The sequence below is a fragment of the Thunnus albacares genome, chromosome 19, assembly GCF_914725855.1.
Source record: "Thunnus albacares chromosome 19, fThuAlb1.1, whole genome shotgun sequence".
Classification (NCBI taxonomy): domain Eukaryota; kingdom Metazoa; phylum Chordata; class Actinopteri; order Scombriformes; family Scombridae; genus Thunnus; species Thunnus albacares.
This window is the reverse complement of record NC_058124.1, coordinates 21,046,018-21,059,481: the sequence shown is the minus strand read 5'-3', so window position 1 is coordinate 21,059,481 and position 13,464 is coordinate 21,046,018. Positions and strand designations below refer to the sequence as shown.

The window sequence follows — 13,464 nt, the reverse complement described above, 5'->3', positions numbered from 1 at the left end:
ACTGAGACGTCACTTAATGGACCAGTCCCTCCCCCACCGACCCTCCATCAGTCCTGCTCCACTCTATACACCCTGTCTCCCCCATAGCTAATGACAATTTGGCTTTCGGCCACCACCATCTGTCTGGCGGGAATGACTCAATGTACACTGAAACTTCCATCAGGAGAAAAAGTGTGAAAATCATGAATGAATCCTATTAAGTTTTTACACGTGTGCTGTGCAGGCTTTGTCTTTGAAGCAAGGTCAAAGAACACAAGTAGAAGAGGATGAAAAATACCCCCATTAATGAGCAGTATTCCTTTTCATCCCTTTTAATGTGCTTTTGTGAAGTGGTTTAACATTTTTCACACATGCTGGACTGCGGTGATTCATACAGACGCAGCTGAACGATAAACAAGAACCAGGTTTCGGTCAGAAAACGAATGAGCCTGCAGCCTCACACAGCGAGCAGCAGTCAGAGAAAATGCTAATTCAACATTTTGCACTTCATCACAAAAAATTAAAACATCCATTAAGTTAAAATACTAAGCAGCTTCGGGGTAAAAAAAAATAGACCAGCTTGTAACAGAAATAAGAGTGAAATTGCTCCAAACTCTTCTGCTGCCAATTTCCAACAGCTGGAAAAAAGTTTAAACAATTTGTAGCACTAACCTCCGTTTATCTGCATCATAAAAAATCCAACCTATCATTGTGACTCGTTGACAATTTTTTAAAATATTTACGCTATGCTTTGCCATAATTATCCTTTTATACTTAGAACCCAGCGTCCTAAATGATTACTACACATGATCTGTGATCCCTGTGCTTTTAACTGAGGCACAACATTACTTTATCTTGGGCTTAAACACTTTCCTACTGATTAAATATTACAAAAATGTAGCTTATTATTTCCTTTATTAAAAAAAATAGCTGCTGAAAAAATTACTTCACTTCTAAATAGATAACTTCTTAGCTGGGGCGCCCCAGTGGACTGATGATTAAGGCGTATACAACATAATCGCAACGTCCACGGCTTGACTTCCGGCTGCAGGACCCTTGTTGCATGTCATAGCCCAATCTCTTTCTCCCTGTGTTTCCTGTCTCCGCTGACTGTCAAATAAAGGCAAAAAAACAAGACTTCCTTGCTGCCAACTTCCCAACACGTCGACAAAGTGGAGGCTCAAAGGCTATTAAAACTGTACACACATGTTTGTGTGCTGGTACTTCAGTTCCAATTAAGGAAAATCTTAATTCTACAACATAAAATGATACTTTGGACATGAATGTGCTTTAAGCTATATAGCAACAGCATGACAATACAGTTGCAAAGTGGGAAGAGCTAATTATGTGACTAAAAGTTGGGGCTCTTCTGAGGCATTAAACTCTCTGAGTTAAACCATCAATATAACAGATGAACAACAGCGTTAAAAGACTGTGTACATAAAAACTTTAGGGTGTAAGTTAACTATGACTTCCAATGTGCATTTCAGCCAAAAATATCAAATCGCTGAGCTTAAAACTCCATCGTTTGTGCTGCTAACAGAGAGCAAAAACTAAAAATTATGGCGTAAAAAAAAAGATTTACAATCAATTCTCTTCTAACCAGCTTCTTCTCCATAGCAAAGGTGGCTGAGACTTATGGGTATTGTAGTGTTTTTAGCCGTCCACCACGCCAAAATAAAGGACAAAACATCAGAAACATAGTAGTTTTCTCAGAAACATAGTTGAAATAATTGAAACTGGCAGTCACAACATAAACCTAAAGGATTGTTACATTACCCTCTATGCCCCCGTGCACAAAGAGAGATCCTTAAAGAAATGGTTTTTCCCAGTTTGGTGTGGAAGAGCTTGACCGGCCTGCACAGAGCTCTGACCTCAACCTCATTCAACACCTTTGGGATGAATTTGAACACCGACTGCAAGCCAAGCTTAGCCGAGGTCACTGATGCTCTTGTTAAATGGGAGCAAATCTCTTCTAGTAGAGTGGAGGCTGTTCCAGAAGAAGATTAATGCCCCACACCGAGATGTTCAACAATGATAAATATGATTGTACATGACCGGAAAAGCAATAAAAATCAGTAATAATGCACAGAATTGATGTAACTTGGATATGACAGTTCACTGCATGGTCCTTTCCAACTAAAGCCGGATTTATTCTTGTGTTAATATAACATATATTGTACAAACAAAAGATACATCGCTCATAAATCTACCTTTCTTGGGCTGAGGGTTGCTGGGAGTGCCGGGGGTGGATGGCCTGGCTTCTGTCTTGGAGGAGGCATCTGTCTCGGTGGGGGTTTCTGTTTTGGGGCAGGAGTCTGTTTTGGGAGAGAGGTCTGTGAAGGCTGAGTCGTCTGGAGTCAGAAGGTCCTTCTCCAAGGATTTGTCCCCATTCGGGATGGACTGAGACTCCGTCTGCAAGGGCAGAGCTGAGGACGAGAAGGACAAATCGATTAATATCAAGATATCAATGTCAAGATTTAGAATTTACATTTATCTTCTTGGTGCTGATGCTTTTTTATAATACGTTACATCTTGCTGTCGTGTCAGCCACCATCAGTGTGGTGACGCTTCCAGTAAAAGCGACTGACTTTCTTTCCCCTGCTGACACACTTTCAATATAAACCTGGGAAACCCTCGGTGGCTTAATTAACACAACACTCCAGCCTCATTAGAAATCATTAACATCTCTTTCACACGCAATTCACACACGTCAGTCGATTCCCAGCAAGACGCTACACTTCCCCCCCACTTTACGTCTCTGAAGGTTTCAGTCTTGCAGAGGAAACCTCCCGTCGGCACCGTTAAACACTCCAGCAGCAGGTGAGACGCACACCGTGGGAATAAATCTGAATTCGCTTTTAAGGTGTCAAAGCAACAGTGAAACAAGGATGGAAAGACACATTGAGGAAGAAAACATTGCAGATTGCTGTGTAAGCCTATTTTAACTCGCCTCCGTAAAAAGAAGATGTGCTTACATAGTGATTATCATGGGGATAATTAATGCTAGATTGCCTTAATTATTCCCAGAGAGCAACAGACACTGATCCATAGTTCTCTCGACTTCACCGTGGGGTACAAAATGCTCATCTGGGCCTCCAGAGCAGTGTGTGGAAAAATACATTGGATAATTGTATTTTTTAAAACTGCTTTTGGTTGAACTTTCCATGTTATGTTCGAAAGAAAACATAAACACACACAGAAAAATATATTACAGAATATTTCTACCCTCTGAAACACACCCATCCCTCCCCCATCAGGCTGCAACAATATATTTAAGAGGTTTAATTATAAACCATAAGAATTACAATATAAAAAGAGATAAATTACTTATACACATAGAATATACAGTAAGTTGATACAACTCATTCACAGGATGTTAAATACCTGCATTAAAGGACACTACTAGTCACTCCAAGTTTTATAGGACGTAAAGGTGTCCAGATTTTCCTAAAATTATCAGATTTTCCTCTTACAGTAAATTTCTAGTTTTAAATGAAACATGACATCTTTCAACCACCTGGTTTTGGATTTTTATGACAGGATAAGACGACTAACAGGTGAAGTAAATGCAACAGCGCTGGAAATGTTCTGTAGTATTCTGCTTTCACACTAAATTGTTTTTTTAAGTAAAAATACTGAACATTTGCTGGTTTCAGCTTCTAAAATGAAAGTTTTATATCATTGCAAACTTAATATCTTTGGGTTTTAGACAGCTGGTCAGACAAAAAACATCAAAACAAGTCATAAAGATTTTTCGAAAAGCTCGTATATATCTGACTTAGTTTCTCAAAACCAAACAAACATAGATGTCTCATGTCAGCCTGTCGTTCAAGGTATTTAAATCCGAGTGTAATGAATATTATATTAAATTGTCAATGCATGTCAGTATTTTTACGACCAACTGTACAGTCATACAACCGTCTCGAGTTGTCTGATGACGTGATTGATGTGATCGTGATCATAAACATGTGATGAATGTTTCCCATCTCGACCGTGTGTCACATGTAATGTGAACACAGCATAAGATCTTCTCTGAGTGGTAAAAGTCCACATCTTCCAGACTCCACCCTTTGATATAAATACCAGTACCATAAAAACCCAGTTCAGATCGCTCAAGTGTCGTCTCTTAATACATTTTACAAGATCTGACAAAGCTAACTAATCGAGAAAATAATTGGCAGATTAATTAACAATAAAGATAATCATTAATTGCAGCCCTACATTTAATATATTCATATGAAGCTCCACAAGTTCACTTACAAACTTCCTAACATGAGCACCATTCATGGCTCCACAAAGATCCGGTCATGAGGCCAGACTTCCTGACCTCTGACCCCCATGAAGGGTGACAAAGAGGCCGCAAAAAGCCACAAAACACATCCTGTTTTAATCCCTGCTCTGACTTTGTTTTCACACTCGGTTGCCCTGCTGATACTGTCACTGAGCTCAGCTGCTTGTCCGAGTTCCTCCCCTCTTCCCTCTCTGGTTGTGGCACTGGAGAAGAAGTCTGTGACAAACTGTACAGAGTGACGCATGGCGGGGGGGGGGGGGGGGGGAGAGACGGGGGGGACATGCAGTGAGAAGGAGCAGGAAGGAGGAGAGGGAACAATTTGTGCACTTCTACAAGGACATGTGGAGAGTGAGAAGAGAGATTTATCGAGAAAGGAGAGTTTGAGGACAGTGAGAGAGTGGAAAAAAATGTGCAGAGGCCTGTTTTTGTAATGACAGAGGAGAGAAAAAAAAAGGGGTGTGTAGGATTTAAAAAGACAAAAAAAAAAAAAAAAAAAGGAGCAGAGATAAAGACAGAAGCAGCTCGGCACAGAGCGGGAGAAATAATGAGACAGGAGCTCAGAGATAGTGAGGTAGGAAGGTGAGAGTCTGGAGGCTGGAGGCCAGCTCTCCACTCAAGTCTGCCAACAATGGGCAGATGGAGCGTGACGCTCTCCTCAGGCCCATCCAAACGCTCACCGAACCACATAAATCACAGATTAACACTGGGCTTCTCTCCAGCTACCCCCACTGTACTTCAACACAGAGCTTAATGCACAGGCTGCACTATAGAATACTAATGGAGGAATAATTGGATGTGAATTAGAGCCCCGTGTGTTTAGAAGAAAACTGTGAGGAAAAAGATGCAGGATCATGTCCAAACAGGATGGCACCGCTTTTACCTGATGTTGAAAAAAGGATTAGGATTTGGCAAAAAGAGGATTGCAGTGCTCCTCCTTTCTTGAGAAGATTACTCGTTCAACAAGTGCGGCTGACTTTGTGAATTTGATCAGTTTACCAGCCTTATATGGCTGCAAGAGGCACAGTGGGCCTAAAGAAGGAATGATTACGACGACTGAGATCCCTGCAATTCCTAGACTTCAAAATATACTTGGGGGGGGGGGGCTGTTGCTAAAGGATTGGCAATTCAAGCCAGACGCAAGTGACGGTGATAAAAGCGCTACACAAAGTAAAAGACTGCAACTACATCCAAAAAACATGACACGAAACCAGACAAGTAAAATCTAGAGAGTAAGAGATTTAAGCTGAAACAACATGCTGCACACAGGAAGAGGAAACAATCATGCACTCCACATACTTTCTTAGGTGTGGTAAGAGAGGTGAAGCAGCCCATTTGTTGACTTTGTTGAGACAAAAAAGCACTTTATTCTAACGTGTCAGCCCCCTGAAAAAATAATAAGACAGTGTGCAGCAGTACTGTCTGTTTACTCAACCAGGGAAGAGAATTGCTAGAAAGACTTAAAAAAAACCTATTTTTCTCTCTTACAAACTGTATCCTCGAAGTACTTCTGCCTAATATGATCACTGTAGGGCTGCAGGACTCTTGTCAGGTCATATGTTCCAGTTTTTGCTCATGATTGTTTATAAAAATCTCAGAAAGTACGGTGAATCATCACCAAATATCTCGGACTTGAAGCGTGAATGTAAACCAGGTGCCACTGTGACTGCGCAGAACAAAGGCCGACCGCAGCGGAGGACGACATCCCTCATTTGACTCTGGTTTATGCCACAGAGTTAAATCTAACTAGTTATTACCGTAAGCTCAGCAAGGGTGTGGTTGTTGTGTGTGTTTTCTTACATCTAAACAGCACTGAAACAGAAGAGGAATGATAGGAGTTGTGTTAAAGCGAGCAAAGAGCAAATAGCATATTCTACCTTCTGTATATATGTATATAATGTAACTTACCCGTTCAGTATTTATTTATTGCACTCTTTGCATTCTTCCACAACTTTGCACGACTTTTATCCTTTTTTACAATTTACAGAAACTGTTTAACTTGCATGTAGAAATTGCATGTTGTCGCCCATTTGTTGTTTCTATATGTATGTATCTATTCTTGCTTGTACATAATAGTCATATGTTTATGTTCACTTATGTTTGTTCAGCTTTGTCGTCCTCCTGTTGGCTGTATGTCCACGTGTATCTTCCTGAACTTGCACACTGAGAGCCACAAGAAACCAGAGTCAAATTCCTTGTATGCGTAAACACACCAATACCAATAAAGCTACTTCTTGATTCAGATTTCCCCTGTCATAAATTAAATGGTTGAATTCATGAGCGATAAAACACACCGCCTGCTTAATTTAATACACTTCAGGGCTTTACTTGGTCTGGTATGACCATTAGCTTGTGGTGGGTAACGTTAGCTAATGTTAGCCGACTTTAAACAGATACTGCTGAGTTGGTTTCACTGACATTATGATTCATCTCTCACTTATGCTACTGTTAAACTACGTACGTATATAGCATTTGTTAGCATTTAGCATCCTGTAATTTCCATTTGTAGCCATATTGGCTGCTCACTTTAATTGGTGGACGAAGGAGAAAAGAAGCAAAACATAAGTAAGCGATGTGAAAATAAATATTATTAAATGACTGAAATGCAGATGTTTCAAAGCTACAATGAAGAGCTTTATGTTTATGTCATATATAGCTGTCAATCACATTTATTAGTCTAGATGTTTTATATCTTATACTAACAGTTATGCTACATTCAACAGTCATTTTAGGTGAAATTTAACGGCAACATTTTGCAATGTCTTCCAATTTATGAGCAACTTGTGAAAATATAATACTGTACATGATGTTGTCTGAATTTAAATATGCAGCCTGAATATCAATAGATATGTTTTCACTGGTGTCCCTGCAACAGCAATAAAATCCATACAGTCCTGCAGGGAAACATGTTCCAGTCAACAAGTGCGTCGAATCACACGTGATCAGCCTTTCATGTGACAGACGCCATTTAACACAGAAACACAAATTCAGCATGATGGTCACCCGTCGCTCCCTCCCCTCCCCTCCTCTCCTCTCCTCTCCTCCCCCCATCAGCTTCTTGTCCCTCCACAGCCATCTCAGATTTCTGTGCCACTAACCCTAACCCTGACAGACTCCGGGGTTTATAAATAGCGATAAGCACCATACTGAGAATGTCGGCCATAAAAGGGGCTGGCTTCTGTCGAGGCACCTTGGGACAGCGCAGTGTCCGCAGGCAGAGCTCCAAAGGAAGCAAACGGCAGCATGTGGTACAGCAGATTTACTGCGCAGGCAGGGCAGGAAACTTTACTTTGTTTGTGTGTGTGTGGGGGGGGGCGACTTTGGCTAATAAAATCCAAATCCATCTGGAAAAAAAACTGTTTTTTACCAATAATAGAATAAAACAGGGAAGGACGTCCAAGTGGGAGTTGGTCACCTGCCAACGTGGGAGCCAAACTTAGCCACATTAAATATCACCACAGATGAAATTTACCACTGGGTTTGTGTTACAGGGAAAATCTGTTAATCCTCTGATACGCTGTTGCACTGTTTTCTCTTTGACAGCTGAGAGACTTTGGATGTTTGTACCCGTAGTTCAGTTTCATGCACATCGTTTCCCAGAAGTTTCTTACAGCTGCAACAATAAGTCGATTAATCCATTAGTCAATCAACAAAAAACTAATTGGCAACTATTTTGATAATCGATGAATCGTTTTAGTCATATTTTTAAGGAAAAATGCCAAATATTTGCTGGTTTCAGCTTCTCAAATATGAGGATTTTATAGTTTTCTGAATATCTGTGGTTGGACTGTTGAACTTGGGCTGTGGGAAATTATTACAGACATTGTTCACTATATTCTGACATCTTATAAACAAAACAACCAGTTGAACGATCGAGAAAGTATTCTGCAGATTAATCAATAATAAAAAATAATACTTTGTGAAAGAAAGTGACAGAAATAGCAATGTCACACTAAGTTTTATCTTTGAAAAAAAAGAAAAAACAACAAAATGATCCCAGAAATGTAGAATACATCTAATTTTGGGGCGTATATTTTTGTTTTGTGGTGGCGGCCCTGCAAACAGAGGGTTCAGAGATGGATCGTGCATGATGAGTAGTTACTGTACGTTGATACACACAGAAAGCCAACTAGGGCTGCTGCCTCTCATTCGGTCTCTGTGGGCGAGGCAAGTCCCTCATGAGGGCCAGGACCACAGGATTACAGGCGGTGTGGGACAGATGAGCAGCATATCTGAAATCAGCTGTCACTTGTAAACTAAAACTACTGCAACCATGCAAACTGCATTAAGTGACAAGACAATGGACACGTAAAGCTGCAACTATTTTGATAACTGTCATTTTTTCAAGCAAAATCACTTCACATTTGATTGTTTCAAGTTCTCAGATGTGACAATATGCATCTTTTCTTTGTCTTACATTATAGTAAAGTGAATATGTTTGTGCTTGTTTGTCAGACAAGACGTTTGATAGCATCACCTTGTGCTCTAGGATACTGTGATGGGCATTTTTCACTATTTTCTGATGTTTATAGATCAAACAATTAATCAAGAAAATAATTGGCACGTGTAAATAATCGTTAGTTGCAGCAGATTTTAAGTAAATCATAAAAAATATAAAGACGAACCAGCCCTTTAATTAGTCTTGAGGGGAGCAGGACTCCATGCTGTGTGAAGCAGGTCAGCCTCTTTTGTTTGGAGTTATGTGCATGAGAGCGACAGTATGTGAACACATGTGTGTGTGTGTGTGTTTCTTTGTGACGAGTGGACGACATGTTGGATCTGGGTCAGGCCAACCTCAGGAATCCCTGGCATCCACACCTCCCTCTGCACGTGTTTATACAGCAAATGTGTGTCTGTTGAATGTGTCTGCATGTGCCAGAAAATCACAGGATCAGAGTCATATAAAAAGAGATTAAATATCTGATGGATTTTCAATGAGTAATAAAGGTCACTCACTTCCTCAAAAATTCAGATTACGTGACTCAAGGAATCTGATATATTGGAAAAAAAAACACTCTACAGGATGTGTTTGAATGCTTACGTGCTGTCAAAGAGCACATGTGCCCTTGATGGACGCCTAAAACACTATACACTTCCTGTATGGATAAAAAAAAAAACGGAAATGCTCTTGGGCAACAAGTATCCACGCCCCAGGGAGAAGCAGAGGAAGGACATTCCTGAGACTTGAGAGCAAAAACAGCCAAAACACGCCTCCAGTTTGGGTGTCAGGAGAGCTGAGTGTGTGTGATGTGAAGGAAATATCAAAGTTTTACACCAATTAGCACATTTCTTTCTTACAACAATAAAAAAAAAAAACTGTAACTACCCTTCCCCTGCTCCATCTCATGACAAACGACAATAGAACTGATTAAAGCAAAAGGTCAGTGAGCCCAAAATCAACCATGCATGATACAAAAAAAAAAAAAGACCACAAACTAAATGTCAACAGCACCGCTGCCTCTGAGGGCGCAGCAAAACTTCAGTCCTCACGAACAAACAAACCTTTAAACCCCCTCAGATTCTCTTGTTATGCCGTGAGAGGTCAGCGGACCAACAGCTGTGTTTGTAATGAGCTCCAGGTTGCAGCGACTGGCAACAACAATGTGCACAGCTTCTAATCACTGCCACAGAAGGAGAAATGATGAAAGACAAGAGAAAACCTTCGATTACAGGCCACCCACTCTCAACGCCAAGACAGCTGCTGTTTTCTCTTTCTCTTTCACTCTCGTTCAATGTGAGAAATCTGGCAAGAAGTGAGTAATTTAATTTGGAAAATTGCTGCAACTTTACTGTTTTGGTTCCCTCTCAGCGCTCTCATAGTGTCGTTTTCGGCTGCAGTAGGCAGCTGTTTTCAGAGAAAATCTTTAAAATGTCATTGCACACTACCTGCTCAGCACCAAACAACAAACAAACACAGTTATTGACTTGCTGGTGAACATAGTGGAGCATTTAAGCTGCTAAAGAGCCAGATATTTCCCTCAGGAGTTGGTAGAGACCAAAACCAGAGCTAAAAGAGAGTGAATACTGGACTTATATTCACCAGGTGGACAGAAACACGACTCCAAAGTTGCTCCGTGACTGCTGGATGTGTAAATAAACAACTGTTCGCTAACAAGTTCAATGTATCAACTGAAAAGGTTATGATATGTCAGTGTTTTGTTCACAGCTTGTTTCCACTGCCCACAGGTGGCCAAAAAAAATCAGTTAATGCAGGTTTAGTTTTTAAGCACCACACACAAATTTCCACTCACCTTCACTGTATTGGGAGTGGCGGCAGAAATCCCAAAATTCCCAAATCCCAAAACTCTCTGCATGGCAAGAAACCAATTGAGGTAAGTAAGAAAATTTGTTTTTGTGTGTGATTTTAGTGAACTGACCCTTTAATAAAACCCCCAGGACTGATCAGCAGTGACTAATTTCCTGGCTCCAAACAACCAAAAATATGACTGATCAGCAGTCAGATCAGCAGAAAGATGATTTCCTCGTGATCACAACCCATTAACTGAACACAGCGAAAAACACAACTTGCTATTAAAAGTATTAATAAAGTACTGCAGTAATGTAAGAGCTCAAAATATCCACACAGAACTACGAGGAGAAGAAGAAGAAGAGGAGAAGGCGACAGGATGTTACTCCTCTACAAACAGGAGGGATCTCCAGATGCTCTTAACCACAAAGAAGTGGGTTACCCAGTCACAAAGACATAACACAGAGCCAAGCGTGAATCATACATGCATCATCCATTATTCACTTTTTCCTTCTTCTCTATGCAGTAGCTCAAGGTTGATACTAAAAATAAGGTCAAAGGTGATCCAGCGAGAAAAAAAAAAAAAAAAAAAAGGGAAAGAGACTTTTGGATCATTTTTAAATGGCGTCTGCTGAGAAAAGCTTTTCTGGGAGACAAGAGAGAAAATAGCTCAGGCGTGGTTTGTTGTGACTGGTCTGTAGTCAGGGAGTTTTCATTTCCTCAGCCATGACCTCATCATTAGGTCATCCTCACGACGTAGCAACCACAAGAGAGGCACATGATGTGCTGTAAATAAGCGCAAGTCTCCACAAGATATAAAATATAACATTTACAGTAATGCGAGCAAAAAGTCACAATTGAGAGCCTTGAAGCAGCAAATACAAATGTTAAACTTATCAATCGATCATCAAAATACTGTAGTTGCCGATTAATTTTCCTGTGTATCAACTAATCGATGAATCCACTAATAGTAGCAGGTTTAAGGCAAAGTTCTTGTACAGCTGCTTGTGTTGAGACAATATTTTACATTTGTGAAATTTGGAGAGGATTTTTGTAGAAAAACATGTTTATATATTTATGTTATCTATACATATTCATACGTAGTTAAAAAGGTTTCGTAAAAATGCTGATGTCACAACTTTTAAAATATCCAGCCTTTTAAACACTGCTGAGAAAAGAAGATACTAAATGCTTTGTCTCAAAAAAAGAAGCAATAAGAACCACAGAAACAATATGATCAGTTACATGAAACAAATAGTCCCTTCACATCTTCCATTACAACATGCCCTATCTAAATATGATTTAACCCAATTACATTTACACCTGGTATCAATATGTGTCTCCAGTGTCCACAATCCAATTGCTCCGTCCAGCTCAAACAACTGAACGTCACACCCTGCTCACGTTTGCACGGGTCCAAAAAAACAAAAAAACAAACAAACCAAAAAAAAGATGGCAGTCATCCATGAAGCCGTGCTATTGTCTGGACTTATGCTTGCTTTAGAAGCGGGGGAAGAAGCTGACACTTGGTCTCGTCTTAACTGCATCCACCAGTGTTTTGAATATCCATAGCTTTCTTGCTGCTATCTTGCTAGTAGCTTAGCTTGCTAACTGGCTAATGGCTGCCACCTTGCTGTTTGGAACAGTCGCACCCAATTACATATTTCCGCCCACGTAGCTGTTGTATCTGGATTGAAAACACAATTGCATTTACACTCACAATGCGTCCCTGACAACCTCCAGAGGTGGTTTGGCCGACTGGATCACAATCCGTCCTCAATTGTGCATTTACATCTGTACTTTCATGTGTTCAAGCGATCACCCAAAACGCATTTTAATGCAAGATGTAAAGGGGGTTAAAGGGATCTGCACTGTAGCTTATCTCTGCACATGTTTATTTATCTCATAACCACGGACCACCGGCCTCCTTCAGACACTGACCACTACAAAGCAACCATACTCCTAATTCAAGAAAGTTCCAGCCAATATTTGACTCTATCTAAGAATATTCAGTAGTAACTAAGTCTTGTTTTAAGTCTATTTGCGATGGAAACTTCAACACAAGTCAACAAAAGAGCATCTAGTCCACAGCTGCCCTGTCACATTCTTGTTTTGGACTCATAAAGTAGGGCATAACTCTGTCTTGCTGACTAATGTTGACCTGGCAGCATGGTGAGGTGTGATGAAGGACTAAGTTTAATGTCAGCTGAGGTCTGGTTTCAGGACTGCAAGGGGAGTCATCGTGTTCGGTCCGGTCACTGGAGGTCAACAAAAAGAAAGATTTCACCGAGCAAAAGTCCATATTGTGCTCTATTTTCTGAAATTCTGACTTCAATACAAGTTTGTATGAGTTTTAAAGTTCTTTATCTTTGGAAAATTACTTAAGAAAATGCGTTGAGAAGGGATAGATATTTAGTTAAAATTTGAGCTGAATCGAGTATTTGATTGTAAGAAAGTAACTTGTCAACTATTTTGATAAACTATTGATGATTTAACTAGTTTTCTTTTCTTCCAAAATGTTCATATATGCTGTTTTTTTTAAGTCCTCTACCATAGTGAGCTGAATATTTTCGGGTTTTACACGGCTGGTTGGACAAACCTAGCTATTTAAATACATCAACTTGGGCCCTGGAAAGTTGTGATGGGCGTTTCCTATTATTTTATGATATATTATAGATCAAACAATTAGTTGATTCATCAAGAAAATAACTGTCAGATTTAATCGCTCATGAATATAATATATATATATATAATATAAATGTAGTTATAATACTGTACTATTAATAGCAAGTTCAAAGAGCTATTACGAGGAACTGGGGTGAAGGAGATCCCTGACAATATCTTCTTGTATTGACACATATCTTGAGAGTTCAAGAAGATGCAGCTGGGAGAGAAAACTTTGAAAAACTGACATTACTCAAGCCTGAAAATGATAATACTGAAAGTT

The 13,464-nt window shown here is 40.0% G+C and overlaps 1 protein-coding gene across 3 annotated transcripts in view; it reads right to left on the bottom strand.

The window, feature by feature from the left end:
* LOC122969490 (MAP7 domain-containing protein 1-like) overlaps positions 1 to 13,464 on the bottom strand; it is a 46,803-nt gene that overhangs the window by 24,808 nt on the left and 8,531 nt on the right. For all 3 annotated transcript variants that reach the window (XM_044335189.1, XM_044335190.1, XM_044335191.1), the window contains exon 2: positions 2,193 to 2,408. In XM_044335189.1, coding sequence (XP_044191124.1) covers positions 2,193 to 2,408 — 216 coding nt within the window. The remainder of the gene's footprint in view (positions 1 to 2,192; positions 2,409 to 13,464) is intronic.